Source organism: Eschrichtius robustus, chromosome 13, assembly GCF_028021215.1.
Source record: "Eschrichtius robustus isolate mEscRob2 chromosome 13, mEscRob2.pri, whole genome shotgun sequence".
NCBI classification, from domain to species: Eukaryota; Metazoa; Chordata; class Mammalia; order Artiodactyla; family Eschrichtiidae; genus Eschrichtius; species Eschrichtius robustus.
The window spans coordinates 86970526-86987511 of NC_090836.1; the positions used below are offsets into that span (position 1 = coordinate 86970526).

At 35.1% G+C, this 16986-nt stretch overlaps 1 protein-coding gene across 1 annotated transcript in view; it reads right to left on the bottom strand.

Annotated features, from left to right (window-relative positions):
- The window catches only part of NUP37 (nucleoporin 37), a 41970-nt gene that overhangs the window by 20777 nt on the left and 4207 nt on the right, over positions 1-16986 (bottom strand). Inside the window, exons 3-5 of the mRNA XM_068560694.1 lie at positions 10292-10416; positions 8723-8795; positions 6462-6556 (exon numbers count right to left, since the gene is read on the bottom strand). Of these exons, the coding sequence (XP_068416795.1) occupies positions 6462-6556; positions 8723-8795; positions 10292-10416 (293 nt within the window). The remainder of the gene's footprint in view (positions 1-6461; positions 6557-8722; positions 8796-10291; positions 10417-16986) is intronic.

Genomic DNA, 16986 nt, shown 5'->3' on the forward strand with positions numbered 1-16986 from the left:
GAACTGTGTAACTTGGCAGCTTTGCCTCTCTGCCTTACATTTTCCTGTTATCTTATTTTTCTGATACTCAAATTTATTCCTTGTAAAGAGTGACAGACTACACTTCACTATTTCTTCTTATGCAGTTGTATCTGAGCATATACACTGCGCTGTTATTCTATAACAATCTGTTTTTTATAGAAATGTGTAATATAGTTAAAATACTATTTTATTTAAAATATTATTATTAGCATTTAACAGAAATGTAGTACAATTAAAATAATATTTTTTACAATTATATATTTTGATAGGTTATATTTTCCGTGAGTTTCATTTAAGATTATGTAGTAGACATTAGAAAATGTTTGTTTAAAAAGGGGGTTTTGGGACTGATAAAGAACCACTGAGTTAAATGAGAACTCAATTTTCTTATAAACTTGCAGAGATTATAGAATACTAAAACTAGATGGAATCTTAGATAAAAATGAAGTCATATTAGAGAATGCAGAGAAGTAATAAACATCTAAAATATTATTAGATACAAATACCATCTTCTCAGGATGAATTTGAAAATTGCCACTCAGGGGCTTCCCTGCTGGTGCAGTGGTTAAGAATCTGCCTACCAATGCAGGGGACACGGGTTTGAGCCCTGATCCGGGAAGATCCCACATGCTGGGGAGCAACTAAGCCCGTTCGTCACAACTACTGAGCCTGTGCTCTAGAGCCTGCAAGCCACAACTGCTGAGCCAGCGTGCTCTGCAACCACTGAAGGCCGCACACCTAGAGCCCATGCTCTGCCACAAGAGAAGCCACTGCAATGAGAAGCCCACGCACCGCAATGAAGAGTAGCCCCCGCTCGCTGCAACTGGAGAAAGCCTCTGTGCAGCAAGGAAGACAACACAGCCAAAAAAAAAAAAAAAAAAGCCACTCAGGCAGAAGAGTGAGTGAATTAAGAGTGCAGGTACTAGAGCCACACTGCTTGATATTTGAGTTCCTCTCTTTAATAGCTATGTCCCTTTCCACAAATTATTAGCCTCTCTATGCCCTGCCTTCCCATCTTGTAAAATGAGGGTAAAAATTGAACCTATCTTGGAGTTGCTGTAAAAATTAAACAAATTTACATAGGTAAGGCACTTAGTGTTGGTTGGTATGCAGTAAGGCATTCCATAAAATATTTAGTAATATTTACTTATTAATACTGTAATTCACTTATAGAAAATAAAATACTTTTGTCAGTCTTAGAGAAGATTAAAATGGTTCTGAAATGATTATTCACAGGTTTAAAAACGTATCAGTGATTACCAAGTACCCAGCACAGTACCTGGCACATAGTAGACACTTGATATTTACTGACTGAATGAACTAGTCTCCATATTAACTTATTCTCTATACATTCATTCTCTGTATCAAGAGATAAACAAGTGATACCTTTTTAATGGACAGACTGACACACTCGTACAAGTGAGACTGTCTTCATTCTGATTCAGAATTTGGAAATTTTCAACAAAACACATGAGCTTTATGAACCTGCTCAGGGGACAGATTGTTTTGAAATGGTGTCCCTAAGGCCACAAATCTCTTAGCTGATTATAATACTGTGTCTCCTTGAAAATGCCAGAGTCGAACATCAGAAAATATGCACAGATCAACAATGTATTTAAAATAATGTTTTTTGAGTTGGCACAGTCAGAGAAACCTTTCTTCTGCTCTTTGTAGTACAAAATGTTTAAGAATCCATACTGTAGCACTGCTCCATATTGTAGGACTACATAATAAAGCTTAGTATTTGAAAAATTTTATTCACTTATTTTACTCTTCATTTTAATCATTTTAAAGTGTACAGGGACACCTGGCACATTCACAGTGTTCTGCAACCACCACCACTATTCAGTTCTAGAACGTTTTCATTATTCCAAAAGGAAACACTGTACCCATTAAGCAGTCACTCCTAAGTTCTTGTCCTCCAACTTCCTGGCAACCACCATCTGTTTTGTTTCTATGGATTTGCTTCTTCTGGAGATTTTATATAATGGAATCACAGACTATTTTATGTCTGGCTTCTTTTACTTAGCATAGTGTTTTCAAGTTTCACCCATGGTGTAGCATGTATCTGTATTTCATTCTTTTTTTATAGCTGAATACTATTTCAGTGTATGGATACACCACATTTTGTTTGTCCTTTCATTTACTGATGGATTATCTGGGTTGCTTCCACCTTTTGGCTACTGTAAATAGTGCTGCTAGGAATATTCCTTTACAAGTTTTTGTCTGAATGAACACCTGTTTTTAATTCTTTTGGATATATACCTAGGATTGGAAATGCTGGGTCACATGTTTAACTTTTTGAGGAACTGCCAAACTCTATTCCATGCCGGCTGCACCATTTTACATTCCTGCCAGAAAACTATGAGGGTTTCAGTTTCTTCACATTCTTCAACACTTGTTTTTTTTCTGACTTTTTGTTTACAGTTATTTTAGTGAGTATTAGTGGTATTTCACTTTGTTTTTGATTTGCATTTCCCTAATGACACTCAGCATCTTTTCACGTGCTTGTTGGCTACTTGTATATCTTCTCTAGACAACTGTCTACTCATGTCCTTTGCCCATTTCTTGATTGGGTTGTTTGTCTCTTTATTGTTGAATTATAAGAGTTCCTTGCATATCTTGTATAAGACCCTTATCAGATATATAATTTGCAAATATTTTCTCCCATTCAGTGGGATATCTTTTCACTCTCTTGATAGGGTCCTCTGGTGTCCAAGAGTTTTAAATTTTCATGAAGTCCAATTTATTTATTTATTTTTAATAAATGTGTTTTTGGTGTCATATTTAAGAAACCATTGCCAAATCCAAGGTCATAAAGATTTGCTGGTTTTCTTCTCAGAGTTTTCTAGTTTTAGCTGGATGTTGTTGAGGATTCTGCATCTGTATTTATAAAGAATATTGGTGTGCAATTTTCTTTTTGGGGGATGTCTTTGTCTGGTTTTGGTATCAGGATAATGCTGGCCTTACAGAATGAGTTAGAAAGTGTTTCTTCCTATTCTACTTTCTGAAAGCATTTGAGAGACTGGTGGTTAATTCTTCTTTAAATGTCTGGTAGAATTTACCAGTGAAGAATCCTGTCCTGGCCTTTCTTTGTTGGGAAATTTTTGATTACTGATTCAATTTCTTTATTTGCTATAAGTTTATTCAGATTTTCTATTTTTTCCTTGAGTTTTGGCAGTTTCATGTTTCCAGGAATTTGTCCATGTCACCTAGGTTACCTAATTTGTTGGTGTATAACTATTCATAGTATTCTCTTATAATCCTTTTCATTTCTGTAAGGTTGGTAGTAATGTTCCCACTTTTTCTGATTTTACCATTTGTAGTGTTCTCTCTTTGTCTGTCTAGCTAATTAATTTTAGCTATAATATGTTTTAGCTATATATGTTAATTTTGTTATATCTTTTCAAAGAAACATCTTTTGGTGTCATTGATTCTATTGTTTTCCATTCCCTATGTTGTTCATCTCTGCTCTAATCTTTATTATTTCCTTACTTCTGCTAGCTTTGGGTGTCTTTATTCTTTTTTTCTAGCTTCTTAAGGTGTCAATTTAGGTTACTGATTTGAGTTCTTTCTTCTTTTTAATGTAGGTGCTCACAGCTATAAATTTCCCTCTGAGCACTGCTTGTACTGCATCCCATAAATTCTGTATGTTGTGTTTTCATTTTCACTCATCTCAAGGTATTTTCTAATTTCCCTTGTGATTTCCTTCTTGACCCACTGGCTAATTAATGACAGTGTGTTATTTAATTTCCATGTATCTGTAGATGTTCTATTTTCCTTCTGTTAATGATTTCTAGTTCATTCCACTGTGATCAAAGAAGATACTTTGTATGATTTCAATCTTTAAAAAAATTATGTAGATTTATTTTGAGGACTAACATATGGTTTATTCTAAAGAGTGTTCCAGGTACACTTGAGAAGAATGTGTATTCTGCTGATGTTGGGAGTGTGTGGAGTGTTTTGTATATGTCTAGTTGGTTTAAAATGTTGTTAAAATCGTCTACTTCTTTACTGAACTTCAGTCTAGTTATTCTATTTAGCATGTCATTTTAAAGCATGGTATCACCAGCATATAATACTCCTCCCAAGATGACATAGGCTTTGAGTATGATTGGACAAGGATATCACTAAGGTATCTTTACAAACAACACAGAGACCCAGACTATGGTAGGCATTACTTTAGTACAGTGACAGGAATGATTTCTGGGATGTAAACGGCTATTTCATCTGCCCAAATTGCACAGCTGCCATTTGGCTGGTGTCTTTATTCGTAACTTGGCAATTCTGTACTTTGAGTTAATGAAGACAGTTGTACTGAAACATTTTTCTGTTGTAGTTTGTCCCCTCAGAATTCCTTCTTTCCTTTGTTACTTTGAGAGTGTATGTTACTACTCTTCCTTAAACTTGATTTACTTATATCTTCTGCTTCTGTTAAAAATCTTATCTATATTGTTTAGCTTTCAGCCCAAGAAATTTGACTTTAAAAGCCAATCAGAAATGCCCTTCTGGTTGGCAAATTAAGCTGATAAATTCTAAATTTAGCTCTCCAGCTATTGCTACAATGATGTTACCAACCTCCAAAATCTCAGAGACTTAGAAAAATAAGCATACATTTCTTGCTCATGGGTCTGTGGGAAGTTCTATTTCATAATGCCAGATGGTTCCATATCTGCTTAATGTGCTTTGCATTCTGGGGCCAGTAGCTATCTAGGACATGCTTATATTATAGGAGAAGACAGAGGACAGTTGGTCAGGACAAACCATGTAAAACATTTAAAGTGTCTGCTTGAGTCACACCTGCTAACATTACACTGGCTTAAACAAGTCACATGGCTAAGCCCAACGAAGTGGGAAAAGCTCCTTCCACAGGAGCGGGGAAGGGAGAACAAGTATTCACTGAACAGTAACACCATCAACCACAGCCTAGCAAAGTAAGACAATTAGGAGCAACATAGTAAATTTCAAAAAGTTAAATTTATTTAAATTAAAGGACTTACTTTGAAGTTAAGTTTCTTCTCCTTTTTAGAGTAATAATGTTCTTTTTTAAATAAAATAATGGTAATAATAGAAGGCAGCAGAACTTTAAAAAATTCTTCTCACTTGACAAAAAGCTGGCCACCCTCTGTCAGTCCCCTATATTTTAGGACAATTTTACTATTCTATGAAAATCCCAAAGTCTCCTACAAGAAAAAAATCACAGATCTCTGAATGTAATCCCAGGTCTCTCTGGCTGTTGTTCACTATTCAGAGGCTATTCCTTGGCTTGCAAAGACACTCATTTTCCCCCTTCTCAGGTTTCATTATTCCAAATGCTTGTGACTAGGATGCTCCGTGTGTTAGAGAATTAAAACGTCATTATTTCTTTCTAGTGATCTAATTTAAGTTTTACATTAAAAATGGCCCCACTTACTTTTCCGTCTCTATACAAACTTAGTTTTTTTTAACACTTGGGACCCTACAGTCTTAATGTCATGTAAATCTTTCATGTCCTTGACATGAAAATTTTATAAAAAATAATGGCCTATGACTCTATAACTTTAAAAAGACAAGCTATTGAGAAGATTAAAATTTAAGAAGAAGCTAGTGGCTTTACTTCCAATGTGAAAGGACACATATTTAGTAGTTTTACATGTATACAAGTATTTACTAATACTAATGATTTTGTCATGCCTTTATCAAACATTAAAGCTATGCAAAATAGCAGAGCAGCGTTTTTGTTTTTGCTTTTTTTGGTGGTTCTTTTTGCTCACAGTACTGTCAAAGCAAATGAAGCAACGGGCACTCCTCTAATGACTGCTTCACTCCTGACTCTTCAGCTTATTTCCACCTCCTACTCTTGCTCTTCATCTCGTTCTTTACTTGTGATATTCTCCAGCTTTAGGCACTATTAAAACATTATAGCCACCTCATCTGTTCCAAACTAGGGGGTGAGGTGGAAGAATGTGATATTGTAATGTATTGTATCTACAGAAAAACTTTATACAGAGACTTTCGAATTTGTCAAAACACTAAATTTCCCGCGAGTCTTGCTCTAGCAAAAGAGATTCTCAGTTCATTATTAAACACTAACTTATCAGATGGGATCTATGAAATAACTTCACAATATGGCAAATGCCTTTTATTATCCTATTGATTGTGTCCACTGTTTGACCTAATATATATTTAGATTTCATAAATGTGCAAATCTAAAATAAGAGGCAGAGAGGCACCCATGAATCAGCAAGGGAAGTTTCCATTAAATGGGATAAGAACTCAACTCACTGGTTTTGAAACTTATGTTGGTGTCATACTTACATTTTAAGTAAAGTATGCTTCTTTTATAACATTTTGTGGAATATATATAGAAGTTTACATTTTCTCTAATTTTTAAAATGTAATTCTCATTAAAATAAGATGAAAATTCAAAAATTTGGCTGTAACTTATATAAGCAACATACCTGCAGGTATGATCATCACTCACACTTGCAATTTCTTGGCCTTCTTTGGGATCAAATACCAAACCATTAATGAAATCTGAATGGCCCTCTAAAACCTGACATAAGGGGAAAAGTTAGTAAGAACACAGGAAAATAACCTACAATATTCCTACCTAATATTTTTACTTCATTGCTTTCACTGCATGCTTCTCTTTTCTATAAATATTTCTTAAGCAGTCTGCTATTTTTAAAACATGATTTATACACCCACCTTTCTAGAAGGTTTATCTTGGAAAGAAGCTGATCATTCAACACACTGTTATTAGCTTGATTTTTCTTTTCTAGTGTGCATTTCTTACAAAAACAGAGACTTTTTTTTTTTTAAACTGTACCTGTCCTCATATCACCTCATTTCTCACTTATTACATGAAGGTTAAATAAAAGTTAAAGCTAGAAGAACTTTCTAGGGGCTCTGAAATAGAGTCCCCTTCGATTTTTTACCTCATACCTGCTGCTCTGTACACTGGCTGCTCTCTAATAAACACAAAGCATGGACTTCACCTTCTACTGTCTTTATTCACTTGCTCAATGTGACTGCCAGCACTGGAGACAGCTAGTATTATAAGCCCATTATCGCAACAACCCAGCAATTCTCTTCTGGCCACAGAAGAAATAAATGGGAAATTATAAGGTAGAGGACTATGCAAGCAGGCAGGTCCAATCAGTCTAAATCTTTACAACTGAAATCCTAAACAGGTCTGTCAGATATCAGATATTTAAATATTTTAATGGATATTGTTCTTGCTTCCTATTTTCCTTCCAAACACTTGAATTTGATCTCAGTTGTAAGATTAATAAAGTGGTTCTATTTGGTACTGCTTACTATTTGGAAATATGTAATTACGAAAAAAAAGGATTTGATTCAAACATTCCTGTGTAAGTTTAACAAACCAGGTCCTCCAAATCATTCTTCAAAGCTTATGTCACAGTCTACAAGCCAAATCAAATTAACATTAAATATTTAATGTCTATTATAACTAACAATAATTGTTAGTAACTACTGACTTTTGATGAGTCAAAGTTTTATGTGCCATTTGTACAGATAGTCACTGATACAGCTTTAAATTAATATATACAGTGCACTGTATTATGGTAAAATTGTATATAGCCCATTGTATATAGTTTAGAGCATAACTTTTACTGTTTTCTAAATGATTGGAAAGGTTTATAGTTTATCTTTGTTTTATAACATTATTCATAGTTTTGATTTACTAGAAAGTCAAGAAGGCAATACCGTTCTTATAAAAAGCATGATTCGGTTTCAATCCAAACTGAGAGGTATTTATTTAAAGAACTCCCCCCCACTTTATTGAGATATATAACACTGTGTAAGTCTAAGGTATACAACATGATGATTTGATATACATATATATTGTGAAACGATTACCATAATAGCATTAGTGAAATGACTACCACAATAGGGTTAGTTAATACCTCTATCACCTCATAAAATTACCATTTTTGTTTTGTGGTGAGAACATTCTATTCTCTTAGCAACTTTCAAGTATATAATACAGTATACTTGTTAACTATACTCATCATGATGTACAGTAGATCCCCAGAACTTATTCCACTTATAACTGGAAGTCCATACCCTTCAATCATCATCTCCCCATTACCCACACTCCCCAGGCCCTGACAACCACCATTCTATTCAGTTTCTATGAGTTCAGCTTTTAAAAAAATTCCTCCCATAAGTGAGATCACATAGTATTTGTCTTTGTCTGACTTATGAGGCAGAAGCTATGATCATCTCCATTTTACAGGTAAGGAAATGAGCACAAAGAGATTGGGAATTTGACCAAAGTCACACTATTACTAAAGTGGTAGAGCTGGACTTCAAACCCAGGTGGTCTGGCTCCTGTGTCTGTGCTTTTAGCCACTTTGTAGTCCTGTCTCTCACTATGCTGTACTGTGTTTGTTCCCTTGAAGTTCAACTCTTACTCTATGTGTGTTCATGTCTATTATACTGAATTTCTACTTCTCCCTCATTTACTGTGTCTACCTAATATTTTAATAAGTGATATCAGATTTATAATCTGCAGTCTTTACTATGATCCTAGTTACTTACTACAGCCTAAAATAGAGTAAATGAGATTCTAAACTACATATTTTAAAGGTAACCATAAAGTCATTTTAAATTGGGATAAATCCAATTAAAAAAGCAAAAATAATAAATATGCTTTAAAATAAAGATTTACAAATTATACTTGTCAACATACCTTGTATTCATTTTTATCTTGAAGGTCTGAAGTAAATAATCTAATTTTCATATCAGCAGCAGAAGTGCAAAATCTGGAAGTAAGAAAATGAAAACAAACCCATTTTTAGCCTAAGTGAAAGTTCTCCCCACCTCCAACCACCAAAGCTGTTTTCATAACTCATAATCATGTTTTTGTTCGGGCAGAAAGGGGATGCTGTGGTTCTGTTGTAAGAAGTGTTATTACAACTATTACTCAAAGTAGGAGGCACTTAAATATCTTTGGAAAACATACAAAAATTAGTATATTGGATTTGTCTCTTCAATAAGAAACGTGTAGAATTTTATTATAAATCACCACATGAATTTAATGTTTAACTTTTTCTTAAAGGCAGAAAAGGATGGGCATCTTTATTTAGCTAGGTCAATATTAGATATTAAAATAGTTAATAATTTTAGATATTAAAAATAGTTATACATTACCCACACTCCCCAGGGTAGTGGGGAGACTTTGCCTTCTTCAGTTATCCATAAGCCTTCTTACTTTAAGATATATTGAATTCAATAAATCAGACAGAAGATGATAATCTTTTTATACCTATAAGAGCTGATATACTTCTATCTACTAAAAGCTGGAGTATTATTCACACTGACCGTAACATTTAAGGTACTGTTTAGAAGTACATCAATGTATGTTACATTAAAAAACAAAATCTAATCAATAAACAACTATTTTTTAACTAGTTTGCCTTCAATCCTAAAATTTTTAGATTCTCAGCATGTCAGATTATGGCTGAGGAAGAAACAGAAGTTATATTTATATATTGGAAAACAAAGTTTATTTCCAATTGTCTTCAGATAAATGAGTATCATATGGATCTAAATTTCTCAAGTTCTGACTGCATTAAAGTTAACCATTTTTCCTCAACTAATACATTTAGTTTAATTAATTAATTAATTTTATTTATTTATTTTTTTGGCCGAGCCGCGTGGCATACGGGATCTTAGTTCTCTGACCAGGGATCAAACCCATGCCCCCTGCAGTGGAAACGCGGAGTCTTAACCACTGGACTGCAAATGGAAGTCCTCTAAGTTTATTTAATTTAAATAAAGTTTAAATTAAAGAAGGCTCCTAATCTATAGACCTGGATATGTTGGTAGATCTCTGCTACCATGCCTTTTCAATGATTAGTTAAGAGCCATTGGAAGAAATAGATCAAAGCCAGCAGGGAAATGCCTTCTCTTGTCCAAGGCTTTCTCAGAGATGAAATTAAAAGTTGTAGGGAAATAAAGTACAAATGGACCCTTGAACAACATGAGTTTGAACTCCACAGGTCTATTTATATGTGGATATTTTTCGATAGTAACTACTACACAGTCTGTGGTCGGTTGAATCCTCAGATGTGGAGGAACCTCGGATAGGGAGTGCTGTTTATAAATTATACCCAGGTTATAATCACCCCCTGCCACGCTGTTCAGGCGTCAACTGTAGCTCTTCTCCCCACAACTAGGACTATGCTGTTGTAAAGTATTTATAACCAGAGCTGAAATTTTCTAATCTTTTGCCTTTCCTTGACAATGTTAAACTTACTTGATTACTGGAGGCAATGAATTAAGTCTAGTCTCTGGGCTCCAAGCTATGCCATCGACCCTGACTCCATGGTGAAATGTTCGTAGCGTTTTATACTGAATTCCTTCAATGTCTGCTTCTTCTTCCTAAGCATACACAGTAAATGTTTTAATAAGTTATGAGAACAAACAATATAAAACTGTGTATTCATTATAATGAAGAATCTATCAGGGGGCCATGAATATTCTTTTGAGAAGTTCAAAAGCAGATCAGATATTAAGATGTAACTGGTTTACTGAACAACAACAAAAATATCTGAAGCTGTCTAAGCCTCACAAAATAACTCTCTAAGGTAACTAAAAACAAACAATATACTGGTTATACTTTATCTTACTTAGGAGACATTTTATTCCTAATAGTAAATACATTTCACAGCAAACACAATGAAAATGGAATGCTCTAAGAATCAGAATATTCTAGGTAAATGAATTACCATGCATGGATTATCAAGTGACAATATAAAAAATATATACTGAACATATTATGTACAAGATACTTTGTGCCTTATGATGCCTCGAAGTCATTATAATGAGTATCAATAATTTTCACGTAGTATTATACATGGCACGATACATGTGTGGGATGTTACAAACTATTCATCTATCCTATATACTATTACACTCTGTGAATAGTGAATATGCAAATAATGATCTGATTAGTCTTTTGGATATTTGATTCTGGGTAAGATGTTTAATAAAGTCAGCTTATCTCCTTGGCTTAGTACTACTAAAATGATTTCAGTTTATTTTCATGGCAAGATGAAGAAAAAAATGAATTTTAAAAAGTCATTTGTGGGCTTCCCTGGTGGCGCAGTGGTTAAGAATCCGCCTGCCAATGCAGGGGACACGGGTTCAAGCCCTGGTCCGGGAAGATCCCACATGCCGCGGAGCAACTAAGCCTGTGCGCCGCAACTCCTGAGACTGCACTCTAGAGCCCACGAGCCACAACTACTGAGCCCGCGTGCCACAACTACTGAAGCTCGTGTGCCTAGAGCCCGTGCTCCACAACGAGAGAAGCCACCACAATGAGAAGCCCGTGCACCGCAACGAAGAGTAGCCCCCTCTCGCCACAACTAGAAAAAGCCCGCGCGCAGCAACGGAGACCCAATACAGCCAAAAATATATAAATAAAATAAATAAATTTATAAAAAAAAAAAAAAAGTCATTTGTGTCTGGCAATATGGACAATAACCAGAAAAGCTTTCTGACTACAAAAATAATGCAAAAATCCAAATCCAGAGAAGCAACTGAGCACCAAGGCATAAAGCTATCTTAAGGACATCTGCCCACATCCAATAACTAACAGATTCAGTTTGTAGGGGATGGAAGACAAAACTTAGTGCCTGAACAAAGAGGGATGCAGATCAGAGACCTCTGCATAGATCCAGGACCTTTAAAGGGGAAGTAGGGGAAGGAAACCCCCAAAACCAAAAGTGCCATGCAAAATATGTACCGTGGGTGAAGGCCAAGAAAGAGAAAAAGTCACTTGTGAGAAATCTCAACCATTGGCTGGCCCTAACGGGAGTTTGGGGCTGGAATTCACATTAACTATGTGCTCCAGAAAATGACAATTTAAAAATGTCCATATGTTGATAGTGGCCCCAAGCACTTGACAAAGGCAAATTATCTTTGGGTGAACTTCCTCTACACAGGTCTCAAAGAGTTCTGACAGATATAGTTTAATCAGATATGATCTTACCTGCACACACTACTACATATGAAAACAAAGTACCACAAACACAAACAGAAGAATCAACCTGGAGACATTAGATTAAAAAATTAGATACAGGGACTTCCCTGGTAGTCCAGTGGTTTAAGAATCCGCCTCCAACGCAGGGGACACGGGTTCAATCCCTGGTTGGGGAACTAATACCCCACATGCCATAAGGCAACTGAGCCTGCACGCCACAACTACTGAGCCCACACGCTCTGGAGCCCAAGTGCCACAATTAGAGAGCCCATGTGCGCTGCAACTACTGAGCCCGCACGCCACAACTAGAGAGAAGCCCACACACTGCAACGAAGAGGTCCCGTGCTGCAACGAAAGATCCCGTGTGCCACAACTAAGACCTGACACAGCCATAAATAAATAAATATTTTAAAAAATTAGATACAAAAAAGATGTATTTATAAGGATCTAGAGGAGGTAATAAAAAAAATATGAGTAAGCAACAAGAGATTACCCAAAATGACCAGACAGGTTTTAAAAGGAGCTAAATAAAAACGTCTAGATAAAAATACCATAATGAGAAAAAAAAAAAAAAATCAATGCTTAGAGGAGCCGGAAGACAGATTTGAAAAAATTATTCAGAATGCAGCTAAGAGAAGACAAAAAAAAATGTTAAGAGGGATTCAGTGAGAAGTTCCACCATATATCTAATTCGGGTTGTAGAAGAAATGAGTAGAGGGAAAAGGGGAAGAGTCAATATTTGAAGAGATAATGGCAAAAGATTCATCATACTTGACTAAAGGTACCAATATGCATATTTAGAAAGAACAATAAATCCTAGGCAGCTTTAAAAAAAATCTGCAGTTAGACACAACATAGTAAAACTTCAGAACACACAAACTCTCATGATATATACATATGTGTGTGTACATACAGGTGTGTGCATATATGTGAGGGGGAGAGGGAGAGAGAAGGGAAGAGAGTGAGAGAGGTATCTTAGAAATAGTAGCCAGAAAGAAAAGACAGGTTTCCTATAAGAGTAATAATTAGAACAACCATTGACTTCTTAGCAGAAACAAATGCAGCCAGACAGTGGAATATCTTCAAAATGACAGGAAAAACTGTTGAATTGTAGCCACAACAAAACTGTTTCTCAAGAATGAAGCTGTCTTAAAGATATTTTCATAAAAACCAAAACCAAGGGTTGGCATCAGTGAAGTCTCACTAAAGGATCTCCAAAAGCAGAGGCTGACAAACTATGGCTAAGGGGCCAAATCTGGTCTATGGTCTGGTTTGGTATGGCCCACAAGCTGAGAATCATTTTTATATTTTTAAAGAGTTGTAAAAAACAAAGAATAATTTGCAACAGACACCTTAAATGGCCTGGCAAAGCTTAAAATATTTACTACCTGGCCCTTCTCAGAAAAAGTTTAAACTTTTTCTTGTAGTAAAGGATGTGCTTGTAGGTGAAGAAAAATGACCCCAGAAGGCAGGCCTGAGATGTAAGGAACAGTGAGTGAAAAAATCAAAGGCAAACATGCGGGTAAATCTAAACAAATACTAGTCACATAAAACAATACTGAATTTGTGGGGTAAAATGAAAAGAAAAATGATAGAGAACTAAAATATAACAATAAGTCTGTAGGGGGTGACAGTTCAAGTGTCAAAGGTCCTTGCTTTGTTCATGAAGAAGTTAAAAATATTAATTTTAACACTGTCTAATTAAGGATGCATATTAAAATATCTATGGTAACCATTAAAAAAAGAGAAACAATACGTAAAACTTCCAAACTATCAGGGAGAAAAAAGATGAAAGGAGGGGGTAACAAAACTCAAACAGAAGACACAAGAATATGCATATTGGCAATGTTTTCAATAGCAAAATACTATGCGATAGAGGAATAGATCAATTGTGGTATGTTCATATTATAAAACACCATACTACAATGAAGATATATGAATTTTGACATAGAGGAATCTAACAAATATACTGTCAATAACAAACAGTAGAAGAACATAATACAGAATAATTTCACTGATATAAAGTTTAAAACATGAAAAACAGTATGCTGATTTGCAATATCTACACATGGTAACTCTGAAGAAAAAATTTCAGACATGGTTACACCTTGGGGATGAGAAGAAAAGGCGGTAAGGAAAGAAAACCCAGGGGGCTTCAAAGGAATTGCTAATGTTCCCTTTCTTAAGCTAGGTAGTAGGTATACAGGGATCTATTATTATTATTATTTATACCTTATAATGATAATACATATTTTAAAACATGCTTTATAAGCTTAAAATATTGCAATTTTAAAAATAATCATTGTTTCGTTATTTAAGTCAAAACCCTAAATGGGTCTTGAGACTAAAGCACAATTTTTCATGACAAATTTGCCCAAGGAATCTTCTGTGTTGACTATAGTTATTCTTCATAAAAGTTTCTAAGGTTATAAAATAGGATCAGGGAAAAAATCCAGAGTAGGTGAAACTTGATATTTAATTGAATACATATGTCTATACAGATAGAAATTATGTGAAGGACTGTTCTAAGAATTCCATTCATCCTGAATCTAAATCCAAAGTTTTATAATGTGTACTTTAATTGAATCCTAGTGGATGTGTTCATTTTTCCAGGATAGCCTTTGCAATCCTAGCAGTCATCTCACAAATATATTACATACATCTTTCTCTATGTGATTCAGATACCCCTTGAAAATAACTTTAAATTTCAGGTGAGCTTAACAGAAAAAAGTTTTTCCATAAATGAAAAAAGGAAACAGAAATGCATTTATCAAGGAAAGAAAAACTGTCAAATTTTATTACTTCATAATTTGTCTGTATAATAACTGTATAGCTAACAGCCAGACATCCCAAGGCAGCAATCACTAAGTAATTTAAAAGTATGGTTAGGAGCCTAATCATATCTGACTTCATAGTTTGGGTTACATCTGTTTTTCCACACTTGACAAATCAATCTTCTAAAAATGAAGTTTTTACCATCAAAATACACATTATTTTGCTACTGTAACAACAGTATTGATAATTACGTCCCGTAATTTGTTATCGAAGGTATATATGGAGTTATCGGGTGGTCGTGGGGATAAAGAAATCCCAGGGACTGTACAGCCTGAGTTTTATGTACTACCAGTGAAACCTTTTTTTCCTGACAGCAATGTCTGCCATTGAGCCAACTAAAAGGCCAGGGTGTGTGTGTGGTATAGGCAGAGATGAATGCTATTTTGGGTTTAGTCTGGGGTGTAGGCAGTACTGTATAGGCAGGAAATTAAGATACCTTGGAAAACTTGCTATAATACAAATCCTCACACAAGGCTCCAGCGTTATTTGAGGTTGGGGCAACGCCAGGCTGGTGAAAGGGCTACTCTAAGGGCTTGAAATTGGCAGGTCCTCCCGCCACACCCATCTAAGGCCAGATACAGAATTTTAGCTGGATGAGACTGTAAAGTTTACCTAGTCTACTTCTTTCATCTAATGCTTAAATCTCTAGTAGGCCATTTGAAAAAAGTTTGCACAACCCTTCTCTAAACATTTTCAAGTGAGAGGGAACTAGCTATTTTTGGGGGGAGCTTATTCAATTTGGGGGGTAGTTCTAATTATTCGAAGAGTTCTCTTTAACATTAAACCAAAATCTGTTTCCATGTAAATTCTATTCATTGCTCCAAATTCTGCTCTCTGGAACCATCAATGAGGTAGTCTAATTCAGTGACGGCAAATATCTGGCCATAGATGATCTCCCCTAGGTGAACACACTCAAAGAAGCAGTTTCAGCATCAGTCTTAAAGCATTATAAGCAACAACTCCACTCAAATAGAACTGACAAATAACATAAAAAACAGTTACTATTCTGAGTCTAATCTCTCTTTCACATGACAGTTTTAAACTTTTTAACACCACTCTGAAATTTGTCTTCAAATACATTATCTCCTTTGAATCATAATACACTGCTAAGAACTGAAGTAAACACTAAATATTACTGTCAATTTACAGAGGAGGATATGGAGTTGTTCTGTCCAGTATGGCAGCCATAGTAACATGGGGCTATTAAGCACTTGAAATGTGGTTAGTTCAAGCTGAGACATGAACACTTTATAAAGTGCAAAATCCACACCAGATTTCAAAGATGTAGTATAAAAAGAATATAGAAGTATCTCATTAGTAATTTTTATATTGTTCCACATAAAATATTTTGGATATGCTGGGTAAAAAATATATTAATAAAATTAATTTCATCTACTTGTTACATTTCAAAATGGTTACTACATTTAAATTTATATTTGTGGCTCACATTATATTTCTGTTGGACAGCACGGAATTAACTTCCTCTGGCAGTTTAATCATCGCACTGATTCATGGTGAACATCCAGGTGACTAAAAACTGTAAGTCACAACTCTCCCTTCTAGCTCTAGCAGTCTATCATTTTAAGACTTTATATTCATCTTTATTAAATTTTAGCTTGGTCAACTTTTGGCCCATTAATCCAATCTATTAAACAATATTTGGATTCTGAGCGGAGTCCAGCATACAACAGGTGTTCAATAAAAATTTGTTAAATGAAGTCTGTCATCCAAAGCATTAGGTATCCTTTTCAACTTCATGTTCTATGTAAATTCAATGTGCTTGCCTAAGTCAAGTGTTCTCATCCAAGTCCAAGAAGAGGTTGCCATTTATTACTGATGACCTTTTGAACAGACTTAGAAACTTTCATGCTCCCTCTGCCCTTTACTTTTATAGCAGTTATCTTAATGCATTGCTTTACATTTAAACATCTCCTTGAGGACAGGGTCCTTGCTTTTTTAAAGTATGTATCACCAGTTCCCAGCACCTGATCTGCACTCAATGAGTATTTGACAAATACATGACACCAATCAATAGTACTATCATTTGGCTCAAATTTCCAACATATTCAGAAGAACACCACGAGATTCTGAAAAATGCTTTGTTGAAATTCACATTTACTACATCAGCAGTG